The sequence below is a fragment of the Paramisgurnus dabryanus genome, chromosome 21 (assembly GCF_030506205.2).
Source record: "Paramisgurnus dabryanus chromosome 21, PD_genome_1.1, whole genome shotgun sequence".
NCBI classification, from domain to species: Eukaryota; Metazoa; Chordata; class Actinopteri; order Cypriniformes; family Cobitidae; genus Paramisgurnus; species Paramisgurnus dabryanus.
In genome coordinates this window covers 22,301,715-22,326,143 of record NC_133357.1, presented here as the reverse complement: position 1 = coordinate 22,326,143, position 24,429 = coordinate 22,301,715, and the positions used below count along the sequence as shown (strand labels likewise).

At 38.0% G+C, this 24,429-nt stretch overlaps 4 protein-coding genes across 6 annotated transcripts in view; 3 read left to right on the top strand and 1 right to left on the bottom strand.

Annotated features, from left to right (window-relative positions):
• Positions 1-332: 332 nt before the first annotated feature.
• On the top strand, positions 333-6,804 carry snx21 (sorting nexin family member 21). The gene is made up of 4 exons (XM_065249863.2): positions 333-530; positions 1,263-1,542; positions 4,266-4,423; positions 4,539-6,804. Exons 2-4 carry the CDS (start codon positions 1,281-1,283, stop codon positions 5,301-5,303), a joined length of 1,185 nt encoding a protein of 394 aa, XP_065105935.2. The 5' UTR covers positions 333-530; positions 1,263-1,280; the 3' UTR covers positions 5,304-6,804.
• A 1,685-nt stretch (positions 6,805-8,489) lies between these two features.
• wfdc2 (WAP four-disulfide core domain 2) lies at positions 8,490-10,842 on the top strand. The gene is made up of 4 exons (XM_065286270.1): positions 8,490-8,645; positions 9,096-9,227; positions 10,211-10,348; positions 10,608-10,842. The coding sequence occupies exons 1-4, from the start codon at positions 8,543-8,545 to the stop codon at positions 10,739-10,741; spliced, it is 507 nt and encodes a 168-aa protein (XP_065142342.1). The 5' UTR covers positions 8,490-8,542; the 3' UTR covers positions 10,742-10,842.
• A 504-nt stretch (positions 10,843-11,346) lies between these two features.
• On the bottom strand, positions 11,347-22,309 carry pigt (phosphatidylinositol glycan anchor biosynthesis, class T). The gene is made up of 12 exons (XM_065286269.2): positions 21,883-22,309; positions 21,307-21,484; positions 21,071-21,198; positions 20,646-20,746; positions 17,769-17,855; positions 17,535-17,622; positions 15,831-15,928; positions 15,053-15,209; positions 14,456-14,656; positions 12,547-12,712; positions 12,214-12,297; positions 11,347-12,136 (listed from the first exon to the last, which is right to left on the bottom strand). Exons 1-12 carry the CDS (start codon positions 22,259-22,261, stop codon positions 11,884-11,886), a joined length of 1,920 nt encoding a protein of 639 aa, XP_065142341.1. The 5' UTR covers positions 22,262-22,309; the 3' UTR covers positions 11,347-11,883.
• Positions 22,310-23,405: 1,096 nt separating this feature from the next.
• phactr3a (phosphatase and actin regulator 3a) overlaps positions 23,406-24,429 on the top strand; it is a 45,405-nt gene continuing 44,381 nt past the window's right edge. The window contains exon 1 of one of the 3 annotated variants that reach the window (XM_065249858.2): positions 23,406-23,717. In XM_065249858.2, coding sequence (XP_065105930.2) covers positions 23,612-23,717 — 106 coding nt within the window. In that variant the 5' untranslated portion in view covers positions 23,406-23,611. The remainder of the gene's footprint in view (positions 23,718-24,429) is intronic. The other 2 variants (XM_065249857.2, XM_065249860.2) reach the window with 2 other exon arrangements.

Genomic DNA, 24,429 nt, shown 5'->3' with positions numbered 1-24,429 from the left:
AATTAATTAGATACTCATAAATACCTTCAGATTAAAGCGATCAAAATTGTACAACTTTTAAAATTTAATTAAAATATAAATATTATTTATAGCTTAATATCAAGCTTCTAGCGTATTTAATTGCTAAATGCTATATGCATAACAGATAACTTAAATTGTAACAGAATAAGAATATGAATACGTTTAATGACAGGACTGTTGAATAATTCCTATAATAAATTTTAATATTAATACAACCCACATGCAACACTGTTATAAGTTAATATAATTAATGCACAAACCAAACGAATGTTAGTATATTATGAAATATTTTTTAAAGTAAATGCAAAAGGTTGATTTGATAAAAAGCTACAAAAAATGGTTTGTGGTTGACGTGGGTAGTTTTGCGTGTGTGTCCGCCCACTTCAATGTGTGACACCTCCCACATCAGTTACTCCCACAAATCGCCTTGCCTTGCATTTAAACATAAAAGTGTTTCATTCTACATCATGAAAAGCTGATCATATGTAGTTTAGAGGTCTGTAATTTGGGTAAGTGCAAATAGTCATGTTCTTTATGTTTTCGGAGTTATAAAGTGATGCTAGATTAGCCATAGTTAGCAAACAAGTGAAGTGCAGCAAGTTTACGTCAAACTCTATTTACGGCAACATTTTAATGTTGTTTATTAGACATTTTGTGTATTTAAAAAATGTTTTTGTGAAATTAATGTCAGATTGTCTCTCGTCATAATTCGTGAAAGTGCTGCTGCTGTGCGCATGTTATTATTAGCACGTAGCAGCTAAAAGTCTTTACTGGCCGCTTTAAAAGTCTCGTTTTGTTTAAATGACGAAATAATGATAACTGTATGTGGTATAAAAGACACAAGTTTGAGTAGAAAATGATTACTATGTAAAAATTACAACTTTTAACCCCAAACTTGGGTGTGGATTTAACTTCGCGCCTTCAATGTGTGGGAATCCTCCTATATGTTATGTATTTGTTACCGTATCTCATGTTTTTTTTTTTTTTTACAAAAATGAAATGCTGTTGTTAGGTGTCTTTAGCAAACCTCTCAATAATGCATACATATTTATGTCCCAGATCTGTTTCCCCTCATGGTCTCTTGTTACTCAGCTCATTGAAAGTTACTGGGAGGTTTGAAGTTACAGTGTTTCCATTCCTCCTCCTCAGTGACACATTATTACAGTGGCTTTGTTCAATCCTTATTTCTAAAGAGTCTGCTACAAGTAATGTCACACAATATGATATATTGTACTCTCCAGGGTTGGAGCAGGGCTGGGATGGCCTCTAAACTATTAGACAGATTTCGTCGTACGTTATTTAAGGAAGGAGAGCTTCCTACTGAGACAGACAGAAAGGACGACTTTCCAGAAAGTTCAGAGCTTGAGGACGACACAGACTGCATCTCGGCCAGGCTCAGCGGGACCCTGTGCTTTGAGGGCGATGCTGTCCTTGAATCTGAGGATGCTGCCGATGGATCAGGACCGGACAGCGATTCAGACTTTTTCGGGGAATCTCTGGATAATGCCTGTAGCAGCACAGGTAGTCCTTGGTTTCTATGCTTTATAATGCATATAATATTACTGTTGTAAGCAATATGAGTTATCAATGAGATTTTTTTTTGGTGAATTCCAGAGTACGTAACTTAAAGGGATGGTTCACTCCAAAATTAAAATTAATTCATGATTTACTCACCTTAAAGCATCCAATATTAGAAAATGTCCTGGATGTTCCAAGCTTTATAATGGTAGCAAATGGTGCTTATGATTTGAAGCCCAAAAAAGTCCATCCATCATTCACACAAGTAATCCACACGACTTCAGGAGTTTAATAAAGACCTTTTGAGGGCAATCAATATTAAATATAAATTTCTTATACGTATAATATTTATAAATGTATAACGTTTTTAAGCACTTGAAAAATATTAACAAGAGACAAGACACAATTGTTACGTCACTTGGTCATTTTACTGCCTGTCAGGCTTTGGCTTGTTGTAATGTTGCTTTTGTGTTTTTTATTACGAATAGTACATTTAAGTCAAACTTTTATTGGCTGATTGAAAAGATTTATTGGCTGATGCCGATAATAAAAAAATAAAGTAAATAAAATGTTGGCGATATACCGCCCACTGTAATATAGTAGGGATGGCCGATACCACTTTTTTACGACATGATGCTGATACTTATTTATACACTTTTAATTGTATCTGCACTAATATTGATACTGATACCAATACTTATTATTATATGTGTATGGTATAAATATATATATATATATATATATATACATAACCTACCCCTCACGGAAAGCTTACATTTTCAAAAAAAAACATCATTCTGTATGATTTATGACATCATTCTGTATGACATTTCATGACATGATCCCTAACATAAAAATACCAGGACATGCACAAACACGTTCATGCACACTTTTATATTTATTCTTATTCATCTAATGGTAACAAAGAGAGGGAGTACAGTAATTAAGTTAACTGTGCCTGGATATGGTTTCCCTCCCTTAAAACTCTCCTGTCTCTGTATACATTTTAGGGTGTGTTGTTTGTAAATGTTTAAATTATTTTTTTAAAGGAAAACCAAGTTTTTCAATATTTACTATGTTCTTACCTCATCTCAGATGAATAATAACATACCTGTCTTTTTTTTCAATGCGTGCACTTAATCTTTGTACAGCGCGTCATGAATGTGTTAGCATTTAGCCTAACCTATCATCATCACTCCTGACTACTCCCCCTTTCGCTCAAACTTCCATCAATATTACTGCACTCGAGGTCGAAGTGCTGCAAACTAAATGCTCTTCCGCAATACAATATTGTTCTTATTTTTTATCCTCTTAAAAAATTGCCACGTTTTATTTTGCGCCACCATGCTTACTTGTGTAACTACTCGTGCAACAGGGCTCCAGACCAACTTTTTTTACTAGGAGCACAGTGGCCCCCAACTGAAAATTTTAGGGCCGCAACCAAAAATGTAGGGGCACACACCGTAAATCAACATGCTAACCAAATAATCACATTTCTATAAATTTCCACTGTATTACTAATAAATACTTTTATGATAGATGCAGAAAGTACAATGTGCTGTTTCAAATTCAGTGTCACATCACAAAAAATGGTCAAATTTACTGGTCGTACATGTGCAAATGGATGTAAAATTCAGTGGCACACTCTCTTGGTGGCAGTCTGGAGCCCTGTGTAACAGTCTTTAAATAGGGAAAACATGGAAGTGTTTGGTGGCTTCTAAATTCATCCCTGTTTGGATCCTAAGAAATGAATGGGGCTAGGCTAAATGCTAACACATTCACAAGTGTACGCATTGAAAAAAGATTGGTATGTATGAATTTGTCTAAGTTAAGGTAAGAACATAGTAAAATATTGAAAAACGGTTGGGTTTTCCTTTAATAATTACGCTGTGTTTCCTTTCAGCCATTGTGCTGAAGTATGTGCATGCACGTGTGTTGAAGGGCACATCACTCGCACTGCACAGTCGCAGACCGATCAATGTGTATCTTCAAACAAACTGGAACACTTTCTTATTGATATAATATAATTATATCTCTATATTTTTTTTATTTATTTATTAGATATATCGATACCAAATTATTAGCTTCTAGGGAAATCAATTTATCAATACTGCAGCATCAATTTGCAAATCCCTACTTAAAAGTCTTTTAAATCAAATCTTTTATCAGGGTGCCCATTTTGAATTTGAACGCTTGTGGTTTTTGCTGTTTCTCACACAAATGGCTCCGAAGACTTTGCATAGCACACAGGTCATGTGGATTACTTTTATGATCAGTTATGAACTCATCATACAGTAAATGTCTTGAAAAAAAATGACTAAAGAATTAACAACACTATGGGGCGGTTTCTCGGACAGGGATTAGACTAGTCCTAGACTAAAATAATGTAAGAGCTGTCCAAATTGAAAACAACTTGCACTGACATATCATAAAATACATCAGTGCCCTTTGTTTTGCCTCAAAATCAACACAAGTATTGTTTTTAGTAAGGCATGTTTGTTAAAACTAGTTATATTTCCTAATTAAACTAAAGCGTACTCCTGGCTTAAAATAATCTCTGTCCGGAAAACCACCCCTATAAGTCTTAGTGATTAGAAAATGATTCAAGAAAGCTATTCCTTTAAGCAACCCTGTTTTACAAGGCTGAAATTGTAGACTGATTTCACTTCTTGTTTTTGGTTTATAAGAACTATTTTAGTTTGTGTAATTTTGTCTTTGGTTTATAGATGCAAGCCCCATGGGTCCTTCCCTAAAAGGCTCAAATATAATCACCAGACAACTACAAGAAAACTGGCGAGCCTCAAGAACTCGCATAATTCCTGAAAAACTACTTTTTGAAGTGACTGACGCAAGTGTTGTCCATGACACAAATTCCAAGTATGTGGTAAGTACATAAACCACAGAAGTAGTATTTTAGCTTGCATCAACTGATGCTGTTAAATTCATAAACTTTTGTTTCCTATATAAAGATGTCTACCCACTTTCTATTTCTCGAACAGCTCTACACCCTTCACGTCATCCATTCTGGCACATTCGACAAAACTCCCGCTGTCATCACGCGCCGCTACTCAGACTTCGAACGACTTCACAGCCGCCTACGGCGCCGTCACGGGGACGAGATGGATGCCGTTTACTTTCCCCGCAAAAAGCTGCGCAAAAACTTTGTCGCCGAGACCATAGCCAAGCGCAGTCGGGCTTTTGAGCAATACTTGTCCCACCTTCGCTCCCTTCCCGAAATACGGTCCACGCCCACTTTTCTGGAGTTCTTCTATCTGGGTGATCTGCGCGCAGGCCAGATGTTGATGCGTGTGGGACGTCATCAAGAAGCCTTGGGTTCGCTTCTCAACGCTCTGAGACTTCAGGAGAAGTTAGGATGTCACCAACTCCTGCAGCAAAACCATTTCCAGAGGGTTCATTGGTTCTTTACGCTCTCCGCCTTGGTCATCTGCTTCCAGGAAGCTGAACAACTAAATGAGGCTCAGGAACATTGTGACCGAGCCCTGCAGGATCTAGCGCCCTCCCCGGAGGCCTTGCAGCAACACCAGTTGCATCCTCTGCTCATCCCTCTTCTTCAGGCCAATGTTAGGCTGTCGTGGAAGATCTCCAAGGACAAGAGGCGCTGGGAGGCTCTACTGCAGGAGATCCAAGACCATGGGATTGATGTTGGGAATCAACCCAACCTTAAGGAATATTTGATTAATGAAATCATTGAGGACAGTGAGGGGGCAGGTAGGGCTAAATCCAAAAGTGAAGATGCCTCATAAGCAGCAGTTAGGTGTAGGATGTTAGAGATTTTTAATGGGACTGTTAGGCGTGTTTAAGGGAAGCAATATGTGTGAAAGTGTGCTAAGGAATTCTGTGAAAATATATAATGCACAAGTCACTGAGAACAGTCGCTCTAAGCAGGCACAACTTTCATGAGCACATTTCAATAGCTGTAGTACTTTTATTTTTAACATTTTTAGGAGGGTTTTGGTGAAACTTGCTGAATATTTAAACCATATTAGCCTTAGCACTAAAACCAGCCTTAATTTTGACACCACTAATATTCATTGCTTTAGATGCACATATAGCCTTGAAACCCATCCAGTTAGGGATGTTGGATGGGCTTCTAAAATGCATTTGTTTACATTAAGCTGCTTTTACTAACTATCAATTAAGTGAAGGAAATGAAACTTGCTTTAAAGGGAATAACCATTGCATGAATTCTTAACCACAGCTGCACATTAAAGCAATTCATACATGCAGTATAACACTAGACTTGCAGTTCCTTAAAAACAGATTTTTATAATGCAGAATATCTCTGGATGACCCATATATATATATATGTCATTTGGCCTTATTGAATTTTATATTTTAGAACGCTATATCAGTTTTTAATGTATAAGTCTAATTTTAAATGTTATAAATGAAAAATAATAATTTCTATAGCCCCTAAAGCATGGCACACAACTGGGTCACTTACTAGATTTTAACTTGAACATATTTATGCATTTATTTATTGTTGTCAAATAGAAGAGTTGAATCATTAAAGTTACTTTAATCATCAAAGTTATACACACTGGTATTATACCAATTTTTAACAAATCTCCCTATTTTATAGAACCTAAATTGCTTTTAATAATTGCAGGTTTTTTTTTAAGCTTTGGCGTACTGAAATTTTGAATTGAGTTCACACTAGGTCAATATACTTTTCACTGTCAGATATAGTATTTTGCACTGCACTTTGCTAATGGGAAAAAATAATTTGTTTAATGTTTTGCTCTCCTTTCAATTCTTCGGATTAAAGTGCAGAGACAAGCAGAATATCTGGAGAGTATACTGTGCGGTCTACTTTATTAATTGTTATAAAAGGAGAGCAGAGTATTGGTGAATGTCCTTTAATAACTACATGTACAGTTGAGCATATATTTTATTATGATACTATATTAATAAATGCAATTTTTTGAAAAGGGCTGCACTTTTAACTTCACTTTGTGCATGTTAACATGAATTAGTTACTGTTGTTCTTTTAAACATTTCCATCAATGATGTGCATTAGTAAACGCGTCATATTTGTTCAAACTGCTAGATCTTTATTTAAAAGACTTCAAACAGGATCTTGAGGGAAATGTGCATGGTGCATCTAAAAGTTTTAACATCTGTGCTGTTTAAACCATCAATATAAGCTACTGTGCATTCCTGATAAAAGTAAATTTTTCACAAAATTATAAGCAGCAGTCCACCACTGGATATTAAGCTAAAATAAGCCATTGATACTTTTGTCTGTTTGCTTAAATAACTAGAAAGGTTTATTTGAGTGAGAGTCATTACAGTACATTTGTTTTTTGTCTTTGAATCATAGCATACATTTAAGCAAATGCTGGGTTATTTTCAACCCAGCGTGTATAGGATAAACCCTGCTGTTGAGTTAAAATTAACCCAGAAAATGTTTGTATTTGACCCATTAATGGGTTAAAAACCCAGCATTTTTGGTTTAACATAACCCAATATAACCTAATAAATTACCTGAAAACTTTTTTTATAAACAACTCTTTACAGAGTTCAATATTATTGAAAACAATATCGAATAAAGTATGCAAATTTGACATTTGGCAGTAAGAGTCTACCATCTAGTGGTCATAAACAACATATACACACACAATTATCCAGAGGTGTTTACAAGTAATGTTGATATGTTTTGTTTACTACAAGTAGCATTGCTTTGTCAAATGCTTCTCTAATGGGTTTAACCATTGAGTTAATTGTGGGGAAAATGAGGTAGTGTGACAGATAAGATAGTTTAAATATCTCTGGTTATATTTCTATTCCATTAAATTTTAATGTATGTTCCTCTAAATTAGAAATTCTTCAAAACTACCAAAAATTCCCAAACATAATGACTAATGCTTCAAGCACACCCACCCTCCCCAAAACTTACGCCATTGTATTAGATCTTCCTCTAAATTATGTGATATCTTGACACATCTTGCAGACACAGAACCCTGTCTGTATTTTCTTGTTTCTAATGAAACCAGTTACCAAAATGCAGGGTGTATACAGTTAATATTTATTAAGTTAAAGCCAGGCTAAAGTCTCATAATCAAATTCTGAGATAACCAAGTTTGATTTCAATCATTGATTTAAAGGGATAGTTCACCCAAACATGAAAATTTTGTCATCGTTTACTCTCATGTTGTTACAAACCTGTATACATTTCTTTGTCCTGATGAACACAAATGAAGATATTTTGAGAAATGTTAGTAACCAAACTGTTCTTGAGCCCCATTCACTTCCATAGTATTCTTTTTCTACTATAGAAGTGAATGATAGAACTTTACATATATCCTCAAAGCATTAATTTGACATCTTAAAAAAAAGTATTGAAAAATGTTCCCTTTAGGGGAAAAACAAAATCCAAAACTACATAGTAAATCAAGTGTCTGTTTTTATTAAACTTGTCCATTTCTTTCTTTCTTTCTTTCTTTCTTTCTTTCTTTCTTTCTTTCTTTCTTTCTTTCTTTCTTTCTTTCTTTCTTTCTTTCTTTTAATTTATCTATTTATTTTAAAATATGACACTCCAGCATATATGGCTATAAACCTGTCCATTTTAGAATGTGTGAAGCTTAATCAAACCAAATAAGTCCCATTCTGATGTTAATAATGAAACAAGTTTATGGATATGCTGTTTAAACTTTACGTTGCTTCGGCAAGATATTTATTTGTGCAGAATAAAAGCATAGACTATGTAGGTGAGTCTCACACCAAAAGCGCAAGAGCTGGCAACAACACTGCACTAATATTATCTATCTGTAGATAAAAGTATCAAAGTACCGCGAGAGAAATTCGAAAGCTATGCTAAAAGAATCGCTCTCGCGGTAGTTTGACGTCATGTACTGAGCAGTCTGCGCACCGCTGCATGCAATAGAACAAATTCTTTGTTTTTCAGTTCTCCGCCCATTTCACTCGCGTATGTTCGGTGCATTTTCCTACTAAGATCAGTTTGTGAGCAGAGGTCGTGAAGATGAAAACTCAAGTCTATTGCTTGCTGAGTGTTTGTGTCGTTTTATTAAGTCTGGCTGGATGTTTGACGCCAACCGCAGCAGCTCCAGGACGAAACCTAACAGGTGAGAACTCGTGAATTTATCAGCACTTCATATCAAGTCTATTTGTATTAAGTGCCATTTAAACGTATTAATAAAACCGTCTGTTCATATATCCCAATGGGATTTTATTATTTTAAATGCAAAGCTGCATAAAAGATACTGGCACTGGCAGTCTCCTACATTTTTATTATACAATGCCACACGTATTACAGACACATTGTTCACATTAGATGCCAAGGATAGAATTCATGTCAGTGCACATTTGTTTTTAATTGTTCCAAAGGGTTTATGTCGTTTAAAGTCATTCATAAAAACTGAAAAATGTGGTTGGCAAAGAGCCCACTTTTTATGTATATGATATTATATTATATATGAAATAAATAAATAGTATATTTATAATAATATAATAATTACATAGCCTATGATAAATTAAATAATGATAAATACAGCATGTTTGTCTCTTTTCTGAAGTGGTCAGTCACTGTCCGAGGAAGCTGACAGTTGTGCCATCCAGTCATGGATGTCTTTCAGATGAAGACTGTACTGGACAACACAAATGTTGTGTGTTTGACTGTGGAGCTGTGTGTGTGCCACCTGCTTACAGTGAGTTCAATTCACTTTCAGCTTCTGCACTGTGTTATCGACTTATAGCTTGTTGTTTTATTAAAAAAGTTTTAGTTTTTATAGTTATAAAGTAATAAATAAGTTTTACAATGCCTTAGTTTAATTTTTATATACAGAAACTTTATTCTGTTTACGTTGTGTAAAAATCAACACAATATGTTTTACTTAAAAATTATTTAAATTTAAATTCTGATTAAATATTTATTGTGTGAGAATTATTAATTTACACGTTTAATACAACTGTCCCTCAGTTGTTGTGATGTAATTCCCACAACAATATTTTTCCTAATAAAGTACACTAATAGAGTAAGTATATTTGTTTACCTAGAAGAAAACAAAAAAGATTCACTGAGTGTTTGTATTGTGTATCATTTTCAATAAAGACATTTTTGTCAAAATGCAAAGGGTGTGAAACTGCTATTTAATTGTATGTATTGACTTTAAAACATGATGGGGTGGTTTCCCAGACAGGAATTATCTTAAGATTAGTTTAATTATGAAATATAGTTTTAACAAACATGCCTTACTAAAAACATTACTGGCATGCATTTTAAGGCAAAAAAGGGCACTCGTGTATTTTAAGGTTGTTTTCAGTTTGGACAGCTCTTACATTCATTTTAGTCTAGGACTAGTCTAATCCCTGTCCAGGAAGCCGCCCCGATGGGTTTAGGTAAGGAGCTTCTATATTTATTCCAAAAACGTCTACATTGTTATTTCTACAATCAAGTAAAGATGAATTGAGATCTGTTGAAAATTACATTGTTAACAATAACTTTTGTAAAGCATGTAAATCCACTGCCGAACATTGTTTATGGAAACTAGTAGCTAACCATCTGTGTCAAAAGACTTTATTTTCTAAAATAAAGATCTTTCATCCGATTTTTCAAGCACAGATGATTCAGGTTTTTCCAAAGAAGAAAGTGTTTAACATTCAATGATGTGGTCTTTCTGTCATGTCACAGCAAAGACTGGAATCTGTCCTCGCAGAAGTTTTGGAGCAGGAATGTGTGCCGAGTTCTGTGCCAATGACAGCAACTGCCCGGGAAATGAGAAATGCTGCAGCAATGGTTGTGGACATGAATGTACTGCACCATATACAGGTATATTAAATAAAGACTGCATGCAATCTGTATGAATCTGATCTCTAATGTCTGCCTTACTGTTGAGTTTTGCTTTGTTGTGCCCTTTCTATGCACAGCATGTACTGTTTTACATGTTATGTGGATTAGTTTTCTCATTATTAATGTTATGAGTCTAAAAGAGAAAGCTGCTAGACAAATAATCCATATTATTGCTTTAGTAAAACTTTGCTGTATATTTGAAGATAAATGCTAAAGTACCTAATCTGTATCCATGCAGTGAAACCTGGTCGGTGCTCCCTACCAAAGGGGACACCAATGTGTGCCGAATACTGTTACCACGATGGCCAGTGCCCTGCAGAACAGAAATGTTGCCCAACCACCTGTGGTCACGCATGCAGCGAGCCATGCTGACTTCAGAGTCATGGAGGAATCAATTTTGTTTACACTGAATACTTTAACTGTTTTGTTTTGCCTTGTTTGTAACCACCAAATAAATCTTTAAAATGTCCATATTTTGGTATCCCAGCGTGCACATTTCTGTTCTCTTCTCATGTAACAGCATCAGTGCTTAGGAATGTAAAAGCTCCCCTCCCCAAGACCAAACGTGCAGAACACTTCTGGTAAATGAAAGAGACCTCTGTCCAACTGTGTTTGGCTGCAAACGGGTCAAAGCAATTGTCAGGAAATGTCAAGACAGTGATGTATAAAGCTGATAGTAATGTATGAAGTCCAATGATGTGCCAAGCTATTAAAAATGAAAGAATTATAGCGGATGGGTTAGCACTACCCCAACTAAATACGACAGTTACATGTACAACAAATAAAAGATGGTTTTCTGTTTATCCAAATGACCTTCATCTAACATCAGTGGATAGGATCTTTCGAATAATTCAAACAGAATGGCATAATAGCAGCCAAATGGATCCTAAAACACATTCTTCCTTCAGGCAGAAATGAAAAACACCACATTTGGACACAGAATTGTCGTACAGATTGTTCTCAGTCAGCACACATTATTTGTTTCTGTTCAGTTTATTATTGGACAGATTCAGAGATCTGCTTCACAAACTGAATGAAACAGCACCCAGCCTCAGTGGTGATCTTTACATGCCTGCACAAAAAGTAAAAACAGTCCAATCTTTCAAAACAACAACATGTATTTAAATAAAAGTGCATTAAAGCAAGTGGAAACTATTTGTTTCATTCATAGCAAGTTTCCATCATCAGTAGTTACGCTGTACCGCCTGTCCTTGGCTGTGCTTTTGACATTTTAACATTAAGTTCTCTCCCAGATGCCCTGAACTATGCCTGAGCAAACCGAACCGTGCATTATCATCACGAGAAATGCCGACAGCCACGGTTGTTAAAATTTTACAAACATTTCTTCCTGAAAAATAATACAAACACTTATGCAAATCCATCCATCATAGAAAGGAGCTTATTTGTTAAACATACAGTAAGTCTCCAGGTCCTAGCAGGGCCAAAAGCATATTAAAGCTCCAGTAGTTGTCGTTGTTTTAGTGTCACAGTTCTCTCAGCTGTTTGATGTGCACTTAGGTCAGCAGTGGGACTCCCCTGATTCGACGAATCAGGTTGGCCAGACGCTTCGCCAGCGGCAGGCCCGGCTCATCCACCTGAAACGTGCGGGTCAGCAAGTTGTAAAAGGAGCCGTATCCAACCGCGACCACCGTGCAGGTGAGACAGATGACGTTGTACGGCATGCTGAAGTCGGGTGTAGGTAAATTCACCAGGAGAGGTTCGGTGTAGACTCGTATGAAGTAGTTCGATTCCTCTTTCACTGGAAAACTGGAGATGAAGTGTGGAAAGGTTATTGAGATAAATGACTCCTATTTACTAGTAACAATTGTACGCATCATACTTACAAAGTGCTAAACAACGGTTGCTCCTGTGTGAAGTTTGTGTTCATTGCAACCATACTTGGCACCAGAGCACTGATCACAGAAGATCTACAAATGCATAAAATGATAAAATAACGTGTTGATATTGATAAACGAGAAAGTTTATGCATTTGGCAGATGCTTTCATCAAAAAGTGACTTTCAGTTCATTCAATTTAACCAAACCAAACCCTTGGGTTTTAACCGTTTGACCTTTGCGCTGCTAATGCAATGCAGCACAAACCTTACATTAGGTGGTGGTCTAATAAATGTTCAAAATAAATCCTAACCTGCAAACAATCAACAAAAACAGTCTTACCCAACATAGAAGCCATGATTGGGGTCAGGAGGGTACTCTGTCCATTTGAGCAGGGCTCGTTCAAACTGTACGGTGACCTCGGTCACAGAATGAGGGGGTAACTGAATCAGCATCTCAAGCAGATGAGGACGCTGGCGGTCTTTAGAGGGCTGATAGTGAATGTAACCTTTGAAAGAAAAAGGCACAAATAGGAGAATAACATCTGTAAAGTCTATACAAAGTGTAGCCAAGAATTTGATCAGTTTAAACTCATCATAATACCATATATAAAACCTGTCACAGAAATTTCTTCATGCTTTAAAACAGCTTAATTGTAATTCTACACCCTTGCCTCATACGCAGATCTCTGAATATGCAAATAAGTCACTGCCTCTACTTAATAGCACAGCTCAGCCCTTATATATGAATATGCAGATTATTTTATTTTATTTATACAAAGATTTTGCACTACCTAGGACCATAAATATACATGTAAACAGATGCTACATTCTGCAGTTCCAGGTCAAGGTGATGTTAAACCGCTGGAATGAGACTGTCTCCAATTTTATGGTGAAAATACTCAGCAATGTTGTGCACACCGTTTGTCTTTAACCGTAACCATGTAAAAACACCACACAGACAGTTTATATACAACAATAAAAACCTAATTTTCTCCACAGTGGGAATTTAAAGGGATAGTTCGGCCAATAATGATATTATATATATAAACCCATGATTTACTCACCCCCAAGCTGTCCGAGTTGCATATGCCCATCGTTTTTCAGACAAACACATTTTCAGATATTTTATAAAAGGTTTTAGATCTTTCAGTTGATTAAATGTAATGTTACGGGGTCCACCCATAGTCCACGACCTTCAAGTCCAAAAAAAGTGCGTCCATCCTTCACAAATTAAATCCAAACGGCTCCAGGATGATAAACAAAGGTCTTCTGAGGGTAATCCGCGCGGTGTTGGTGTAGAAATATCCATATTTAAAACTTTATTAACGTAAATAACTACCTTCCGGTAGCGCCGCCATCTTTGACTTCTCTGTATTCAGGAGAGAGTATTGGTGTAGTGTACGCACTTTTCTTAGTGACGTATGACAAATTTGGAGGGTGGGGGCACAGAGCAGCAGCAGAGTAGCCTCCGTAGGCTGTGTAAGCTCTCATCCTGAATGCGGACGCGACTAAGATGGCGGCGCTATCGGAAGCTAGTTATTTTAGTTTATAAAGTTTTAAATATGGATATTTCTACAACAACACCGCGCGGATTACCCTCAGAAGACCTTTGTTTATCATCCTGGAGCCGTTTGGATTTATTTTGTGAAGGATGGATGCACTTTTTTTGGACTTTTTTGGACCCCGTAACATTACATTTAATCAACTGAAAGATCTAAAACATTTTCTAAAATATCCGAAAATGTGTTTGTCTGGAAAACGATGGACATATGCAACTCGGACAGCTTGGGGCTGAGTAAATCATGGGTTTAATATCATTTTTGGCCGAACTATCCCTCTAAAGGGCACCTATTTAATTGCTAAAAAAATAACGTTATTTTGTGTATTTTGTATAATACAATGTGTTTGCATGGTTTATGGTTAAAAACACATTATTTTTCACATACTGGACATTATTGTAGCTCCAGATTTCACTTTCTTCCTGAAACGCACAAAATTTGAAAAGCGCTGTGTCCCTGATTGGCCAGCTAATCTGTACATTGTGATTGGTTTGAATACCTCTGACGTCAGCCGGAAATGTGACCCTCCTTACCATGTTTTAATTTACAGGCTGTAAGTCTGAAGCGGGAGGAATTATAATAATGTCGGTCTTGTCTATATCACCAATCCCAGGAGTTGCCTACAATCCATGTGTTTGTTGTAAACCAAGGGAATATGCACATTGCCATAAATTCATATGGTTTACTCACTTGGTTTGTTATCACGGGACTTGCTTGTGACCGTCAGGGTGTGAACGTACAACCTCAGGTACCAGGGTATGGAGTCCAGCAGCAATATTGGAAAGGCTCGAAATGGGTGGTTATTGTAGATTACAGTGTGAATTTCCCCTGTCTGAAGCCCAAAACCGGCCACATAGCGCTCTGCATGCAGCAGAGGACGCAACATTTCACCTAAAGCAGTAGACAGAAAACAGACGATATAAGTGAGTAGTCGGAAACTGATTTGCCTTAGATGGGCTTTCCTGAAACCCTGATTACTTAGGGTGACCATACGTGCCATTCTTCCCGGACGCATCCCGTCCAGGATTTTGTGTTCGTCTTCCGGAAGTCGTATTTGTCGACCACAAACGTGATAGAGGATTATTATTATTATTATTACAGAAAAGCAACCGTAACATTTTAAGGTAAGAATGAAACTACGATTGTATATCTTATGTTTTTAACTGAATAGCGTATGCGGTCAACAAATACGACTTCCGGAAGACGCACTGAAATCCTGGACGGGATGCGTCCAGGAAGAATGGCACGTATGGTCACCCTAGATTACTCTCATTGAATAGTTCATACCGCTTTCTCCTTTCCATCGTAGCAGAAGATTGAGTGATCGTAACTGTCCGAAAGTCTCTGCTTTGGTCAGGTCGTACACCGAATACGTCCTGCGATCCCCCAACACGACAGCTTGGCTGAGGACAGGAGTGGCAGGGCTCAGCTCAAACTGCTCCCCCTGTTGGACAAACAGCACACAGTAAAAACACAGAATAAACACAGGAAAATGTGTTTTTAGTCCTATTCGGACAGGATTACTATTATCTGGGGACCTCGTGTGATTTAAATATTACTTCCCTACATCTAAGTTTCATGTTGCCCGTTTGCACAGGATAAGCGAAACCTGTGATTTTACTTAAATTTACTGACTTATCTCCCAGAGAGTTTTTGTCCTGGTAAGCTGCGTCTTTTAAAAGCATAAATATATAACAAAACCCTCAAGTTTCACATGTTAAGCCATAAGAAGCGTCTCTGTAAAGTATGTCTGTGCGCTGCAGTGCAAGAGGTGCAGAAACGGAGAAAAACAGAAAAAAGTGCACAGCCTTGAAAAAATTATATACAATCCCACAAAATTACAGAGATGCCGATTCGCACGGGGCTAATATTATCACCGAACCTCGGTGTTCGCAAAATATGGTAGGTTAGTTTCGTTGGAATTTTTTTACTTTACAAATTACAGACATGGCAGATTCACACGGGATCAAGATAACATACAAACTCCTCATTTATTACAAATTACTAGAAGTCACCAGGTAATACTAATCCCATGCAAATAGGACTTTTAATAGTTTTTTTTTACCTCAGGGTTGTCTGTAATATCCACATAAACTTTACTAGAGGACGCAAGAGGACAGGCCTCCGTCAGAGTCCTAGAAAACATCTTAAACAGGGACCATTCTGCAAAAACATGAGGATACAAATACATACAAATATGTAAAACACAACATTGCATTAATATTTTTTATAAAAACTGATGGTGAAGTGTAACATCTGTGTGGCGTAAAACAATAGTTTTAAAGGTAGGGTAACAGATTTGATCCTGAAACATTTTTTAGTTATGCTGGTTAAAAGTCTCCTCACATTCTGATAGCAATCACTGTGTTAAGTTGTTTAAATGTATTTGTAAAAATGTATGTCATCTGTGAAAGGCGTAGGACCAAAAAATGTTCAACAAATCATAGATTTCGGTCCGAACGGACGTTTCCTTTTTTGTCCCTCATACGTAAGCGTAATTTGAATTCCCACCGCGCAGCGAGTCCACGCAGACACCATACGTCATCGGCGCGTTCACGTGCGCGCTGTCTGTAAACAGCGAGAACAGCAAACTTTTCTGCTCAATTGACAACCTACACAGGAGCAACAAAACTAAATGCATCTTTTATGACAACAACAGCAAAAACTGCCTGGATCAGCAAGAGCAAAAACCCAAATTAACATCGGTAACTTTACTGCTTTACCACGAGATGAAACAGCTACAGGAGGCAAAGCGTCTGAAAGGGTCGTTGCACTGTTTATTTTGGTAAGGTAGGTACACGATATGTTTGTATTGAGATGGATTCAGATATTCTACTTTGATGAATCGTTGTGTTGCTTATGAAATTTGTGTTCGTTTTCCGGATTAGCATAACGATATAGTTACTACGTCTACACAATCGAACGTGTGCTTAAACTAATTCTGATGTAAACCAGTTGTTTATGTTGGTTATTTTGGAAGTGTTATTCACTTTGTACTGCAAAGTTTTCTCACTGGTGAATGAGACGTGACCGTCTGATCTGTGCGTGTTCATGTGTTTGGAAAGAGGCGTGACTTTGGATGGCGATTTGACTTAAGGGTGGGATCGGGGTTTCATTGCTAGGCGGCTACTGTTAGCATTTTTCAAAATGTGTTACCCTACCTTTAATGGTTGTTTTCTAGCTATTACTGCAACTTAAAGGTCCACTGTGTAGATTTTTAGCGGCATCTAGTGGTAAGACTGTGAATTGCAACCTAATACTCAGTCCACAGCTCACCACTCCCATTTGAAATGCACAGAGAGTTAAAGGGGACATTTCACAAGACTTTTAAAAATGCAAAATAAATCTTTGGTGTCCCCCGAGTACATATGTGAAGTTTAAGCTCAAAATACAATATAGATAATTTATTATAACATGTTAAAATTGCCATTTTATAGGTGTGAGCAAAAATTTGCCGTTTTTGGGTGTGTCCTGCAAATGAGCTGATTTCTGCACTAAATGACAGTGCCGTGGTTGGATAGTGCAGATTATTATCCCCTTCTGACATCACAAGGGGAGCCAAATTCCAATGACCTATTTTTTCACATGCTTGCAAAACAATCTTAGTTACTGGGTTCCCTTTAAGACAGCTCAAACATGAAGTTTACTTTGAGACTGGGCTTAAATCTTGTCTGTGAAACCGAGCCTTTATGAAATTAGAAACATTTATGTATAACACGTAGAAATGACAAACAAAATTACAAATTACTATTTATTTTCTATTGCTTACCCTTTTTGCCTTGACCCGAAGTGTAAAGATCAAACACGACATTAAGAGTTTGCCTCAGCTCCCATGCTGTGCTGGTGCATTGCCCATCCTGAAAGGAAAATCTGAATTGTTACGATCAGAATGCTTAAAATGTGCCCGACAAAGTCAAGTTTGTGCCACAATACAATTTATCTAATGTTTTCAAATAAACTTCCCCCCACATGAATTTTGAGCAGGAACTTAAAAGCAGCTCACCTGGCAGACGGGTCTGATGTGAACAGCCTGAGAGTGAAAACTACTGTGAAACAGCTTCTCTGACTTCATGAGAACAGCCAAACCTGCCTAAAGAAAAACATCAACTTGAGTCTTTTCTACTTTTATGTCTCATCTTATGTCTTCATATACTGGACTAAATATTGCTATAGACAGTTTCTCTGTTATGCGTCTGGGGGGAACTTAACTTCCAATCTCTGTTTTTTTAATGGTCTGATTAGTTTCTAAGCTGAACTCTGGAACAAATACCTCGTCGAAAATAATAAATGGTTTTGTTTCCTAAAGGTAAGAGGAGACGGCGATCATGCATCAACGCTTTGTGAAGGGAGGTTTGGCAGCCGATCTATAGTTAACATGTGGTCCCCAATCCTGGTCCTGGAGGGCCGGTGTCTCTGCAGAGTTTAGCTCCAACCCTAATCAAACACACCTGAAGCAGCTAATTTAGGTGCTTCAGGTGTGTTTGATTAGGGTTGGAGCTAAACTCTGCAGAGACACCGGCCCTCCAGGACCAGGATTGGTGATCACTGCATTATATAGTACACATTTTACACAGTAACGTTAGCTCAGTGTCGTTTTGATGCGCTGTAATTATGATTTGAAATAAGAAAACTAAATTGTTGTTTACGTTGCTTGTTATCAGAAATAAACTACTCTAAAAGTTGTTAAAAAAAATTTACGCAAGATTTCTGGAAATAAGGGGGCGTGTATATCAAGTCATTCAACTTAGGTGAAAAGCTCAGCTCGTCAATGTCACTTCTCACTCTGTCATCCAATCACAGTGAAGGAAGGGAGGGACAAATACCAAAACAACCAAATGGTGCATCGTTCATTGTTTTCAACAAAAGCATACAGTTGAAAAATGCTACAAAGTGCCAACAGTCGGCGGCTTCCTGGCGTTTTCAACCATTCAAGGTTTTGGTGTATATACGTTTGTTCAAGGAAAGCTGTTTGTTTATGTTGTTACTGCTGAAACCGTCTATAGCACTGCCAAATGATATAAGTTATTATTTATTCTCTCTCATTCCTCTCTCATGTAGGCTAAAGGGGACTTCACACTATGGACGATAACGATAAACAACTATTAAAATATAGGTTTAAATCATACTTTATGAATTTTATGAATTAACATAACATTGTCTTTATAGTCCATGTTTGGACACTAATGTAGTTCAAGGTTCCCACACCTTAGTTAACTTCAAATTCAAGGACCTTTCAAGGACTTTCCAGGTCCAATACCCTCAAATTCAAGAACTAAATGTGGGGAAACATTTCAAGTGAGAGCAAGGTTACATTGTGTTACCTTTAAAGATACATTGTTACAGTTCTCTTACGAGGGAACCCGCACTGCGTCACTGCGGTGACGCCTCCAGGTGCAAGTGCGTCTGAATGTGTATATCAAATTCAACCAATGGTGAGGTTTAATGACAAAGACAGGGTGATGCGGGAGCCAGGAAGTATATCACAGGGCTCAACATAAAGGACTGCCCGGTGGCCCGGGGCAAGCGTGGGAGACGTTTGGGCCAGTAAAAAGTATTGTCACTTGCCCGATCGGGCCGGTGCTTCACCCTCAGTCACTAAAATATATTTTCTTCAATGCATATTAACATCTTGGAAGCATACAATTACTTGGGTAAAACACAACAAAAGAAACAATGCAATATTTTGCACAATTTGCTGTCAGTTTACAGGTAAAGCAGAAAATTTGGGAGCGTTTTTTGTTGAAACATGTCTGTTGTAAATGTATACAATATATTTGACTTTTGAATTATTATTTTTAAATATGTGACACTGACATTTTTTTTATTGGGGCCAGTGAAAATTTTGGCAGGGCAAGTGAAAACCTGAACCACTGGCCCGACCGGGCCAGTATAAAAAATTATTTGCGTTGAGCCCTGATATCGCTATCTGAAATATTGCCAAAGACGACGTTACACGGACAAAGGAAGTATGGCAAGAGACGCAACGTCTCGTTCCCTTCTCAGGGAACAACAGTTACATACGTAACCAGAGACGTTTTCATGTGTAAAACACAACTATGCAAAAAAGCATTTTGGAATGAATCAATATTCGCATACAGAAGATATAAGCATTTAAAGCAATCAGTTTAGCACGTGTGCATAAAAAGTCTAGATTTTTTATGATATTATCCTACACTACACAGGGAATATGAATTTTTTTCCAGAAAACTTCTTGCATAAAATAGATTCAAGCACTTTCAATGACCTGTATCTATGCATGTATATTTTAAAAAACATCCCAGGGCCTTGAATTTTTTTCCCCAGATTCACAAACTTCCAAGGATTTCAAGGACCCGTGGGAACCCTGGTAGTCATAGTTATTGCCTTATGCCGCTTTTCCAATGCATGGTACCCCACGGGTCAGGTCGTGTCAGCTCACCTTACTTTGGCTTGTTAGCTTTTCCTTTGAGTTTAGTAGGGAGGGATTGTAGGCGTACTGCTGTGACATCATACAAAAGTAGGAGCGAGTATCGCTGGAATGTAGTGTTTCTCATACATTAATTTATTTTCCAGTTGAAGTTAGCCTCAAAATTGACCACCACAAATAGATGTTTTCACATCGCGTTTATCATTACCTCTGTCTCACATGTTTATGTACAAACATCCGTGGCATCAGTGGGTGCACGTCACATTTTAGTATCAGCTCATCTCACTTGAAACCTCAACGTAGGTGGTACTAAAAAAAGTATTGGGTACTACCTACTGTACTCAGTGGAAAAGCCCCCAAGTGAGCTGACCCAACCCGTGGGGTACTATGCAATGAAAGCGCCATTAGTGTGAATTAGTGTGCCCCATTATTCTCAATCCCTAGATCAGTGAAATTAAAGGCAACGATCAGAACCTTAGAACCACAGGGCAGAAGTTTCTTCCAGGGCGTCAGATTCTCAGTGCAGACGATCTCACGTGGCAATGTTGCATATCGTAAAAAACGGTGATCTGTAGCTGCATAGTGAGAAAAAAAGAGAAATATTATGAATGTAGAGATTTTAAAAGTGTAATATTAGCTATTCAGTTTAAGTGCATTCACACTGACAGTGATTAAATGGTTGCCAGGTCTCTGTACTGTTAAAAGCCTCCAGATGTACAATGAGGCAAAGCTCATAAGCTCTACAGCTGCACTCCTATTGGCAACTGCTGCTCTGGATATTTGCATATGGTTTAACTCTACTCCAACAGGATGTCATTAAAGTCCACTAGAAATCGCCGGCTCTTATGCCGAATAAATTACTTTGCCATTGCTAATCACTGCTGGTGCATTTGCCTTACCATTTCCCAGACCAAGCGGTTTAAAAGAAGCGCTGGGTTGCACTGTGTTGGTTGAGTCAATGAAGTTCAAAGACGCACAGAAGATTCCAGAGAGGACATTGGTAAGCTCTTTCCAGTTTCCATCCACACTGATAAAAAAACACAAAGAAAACTTTTACTTCCTTGAATTTAAGGGTGTTAAGGGGTTGAAAAGAAGTTAAGGGTGTCAGGGGTTAAGGTTATGTAAATCCACTCACTCAGTGACAGTGTCATGAAACCAGACCCAGAGCTCAGCTCCAGGTGGAGAGGGGATGAAGGGCTGTCCCCACTGCATGGTCCTCCAATAGCCCTGGGTGAAGGAGATGTGCAGCTCCCGCACAGAAAACTTGGACAGCACCTGGCCGAGGGATTTGGGGAAGAGCCGGTAATGGGAAACTGCAAAAAACCAAATGTAAGATAAACTGGACATGATAAAAACTTGAGATATTCTGGACATAATAATATGTAGTGTGTGGATGTAAAAATCTAATGTATACAATTGAATGTATTGTGAAGTTACATAATCTATATCTTTATAAATAAATTAATTAATTTGCAACAGATGAGCTTGAATATATAAGGAAACGTAGTTCTGTCAGTGAGGTTTAACAGCATCCCAGAATGCACCTCTTTTTACGACTTGTGACAACCAGTGTAATCTAAAGGCTGGACATAGCAGAACCTACCACGTATGTGTTATTTTCTCATAGTTTTGAATACTTTAAAATAGCCAAAAATAGTAATATTAAAGAAAGAGTCCAAATTTTAGATACAAAGCACAAATGATAACCCACCCTTTTCTCCATCCTGTAAGAAATCTGTATCCCATAATGTGCTGAACTGGAAGCTTGCATAAATGTCACCGGAGTGCAGGGGTCGGATGACCAACTCCTCCTGAAACTGATCTTTCACTTTTGGTGATGCAGAAGATTCACTGTCTGTCGCGTCAACCGGTTTATGCATCTCAACATCTGTCGACTGCCATTGCCTTTCATTCGGATCATCCCCAGTGATATTAGCATCGGTGTTCAGCTCACGCGACGCGTCTGAAGCGCTTTGTTTTTCTTCTCTATTATCATCTGATTTTTCAAGAACATCACAGGAGCCGCGGTGCACTAAGACAAAAAATAACAAAATAAATGCTAGCGCCAAACCGCACCTGTGCGCTGCCATCTTTGCCTCCGCTTCCCTTGATGGAGCACTTCCTGCATGTGCAAGACGACAGGAGACCAATGAGAGAAGCGTTTGTGAAAATGTAACCAATGACAGGCGGGCATCACAAAAATGTAACCAATCACAGACGGATATCTGAAAACTGTGACCAATGGAAGAAGTATCAAGGTTTACGTTCCTCTATGAAAATAGGCTTGTTGGACTTTATGCGGCACCGCAAGAACCGACAGCCGGATGACGTCGAAGTTCCGCGAGAGCGATTTTAAGCAGACTTTCCGTATGATTTCTCGAATCGCTCTCGCGGTACTTTGACGTCATAAGGCTGTCGAACAAGCCTTATTTTAATGTGTTATTTTAGTGTTTGATGTAAGTCAGTTCTTGCTCCTTGACCTCTTTTATTTATTTATTTATTTATTTATTTATTTATTTATGTGTACAATGAGCAGTGACAATTGAAATTTTTAATATTATCTGTTTCTTGTTGTTTTTCCTAATGTATCCCTTCTTTGCTATATTTGTAATTAAAAAATAAATAAAATAAATAATAATCAAACCGTTCACTTCCAAAGTATTAAGTCTCATGATCGGTTTAGTTACAAATGTTCCTCAAAATATCTTCCTTTGTGTTCTTCAGAACAAAGAAATTTATACAGGTTTGTAACAACATGAGAGTGGCAAAAAATGACATATATTTTAAGAGAAGGATTCCTTGCGAAAGGTTCATCATACGAGTGTGTCCCTGCCATTAAAAAGTTTGTAAACCCCTAGTCTACAGAACTATGTTTATAACAATTTTCCATAGTCTCGATTTTACTTCATAGCTTTTCATCAGCTACACATTAACTCATTACTACCGGCCTGTTAAATTTTAATGACATTATAAAGTTATGAATATTAATTTAGCAATTAACAGGTCGTTTACATTGCAAAAACACTGCATCAGTCCAACACATTGCAATTGCAAAACTGTGCCTGCGGTGGCGCTGTTTACTGTCTTTAGGAATAATCGTATGTAGTAACAAGATCTGTTGCAAAAAAATGAATGAATTAATTTTGAATGCACTGTAATATGCCACAAATGGACACTGCGGTAATCAAACGGATGCACACCTGTTAGTGGGCCATAATAAGACGATGAAAGTGGCTTATGTGCACAAACAAACACAAATGCCAGCCGTCATGACAGACACTCGTTCACGCGCCCACAGACGCTCGCGCGCGCACGCTCAGTGTACAGGGTACTGATTCACCATGCTCGCTGCTGGATGCTGTTAGACCGAGACGCATCCACCTCACCGTCGCCATAGGCTGCCTCTTAAAGGGATTTCAATATTGTATTCACAGCTCCTCATGGCTTCATCGGACGGTATAGAGAAATGCGTCCTGCACAGAGGAAGATCTCAAAGTGACCCGAACATCCTCAGCGAGTCTGGCATTGATCTCTCGCGCGGCGCAGGTAAGACGATGCATTTATTGTCTGGAGATGCCATTAGAATAAAAGCGCCGGCGCTTTAAACAATCGCTTTTCATTTTCATGTGCGGTGGAGGTGAAAGTGGCCCCATAATCCGCGCTAATAGCCTTCACTTTGATTTTGATGCGGAGAAACAGAGTGGACCACACGGTTGGCAGAAATCAAATTACGCCGCATTTGATGCTGTGTGTGCCGGCGGACTATTGATGTATCAGGTTGAAATCCATCGGGGTACCACGGCAGACTATTGCCCTTGTAGACGTAAAGGGAAAGAATGCACACCAGGCAGTATACATATTATGTGCCAACTGTGGAATTAAAAACGTAGAGACAATAAGATTAAATCCTAGTTTTCATTGAGAGTAATTCATCTTTGTGTTTTGTCACACGTGACTGAGCCACATCATTCAGTGTGCGTCCATATAACACAGGTGTGCCTTCAAGACTTCATTAAAATGAGATGCGTTTTGCTGCTTTGGCAACATACTGGTGTGTCTGATATGCGCCGTTGGCCTTTATTCCGCACTGAGACTGCGCATTCAGCGCCTCGCGCCTATTGAAGTGAGCGGGTCAATGGTGTCTTCAGCACCTTCTTGCAAACTGATGTGGCCTAATTTTTCTACATGGTGTCGTCTGAGATAGCTTATGTGTATTCAGTGTCATACAAAAATTTCAAGAAAAATTACACTCTAAAAA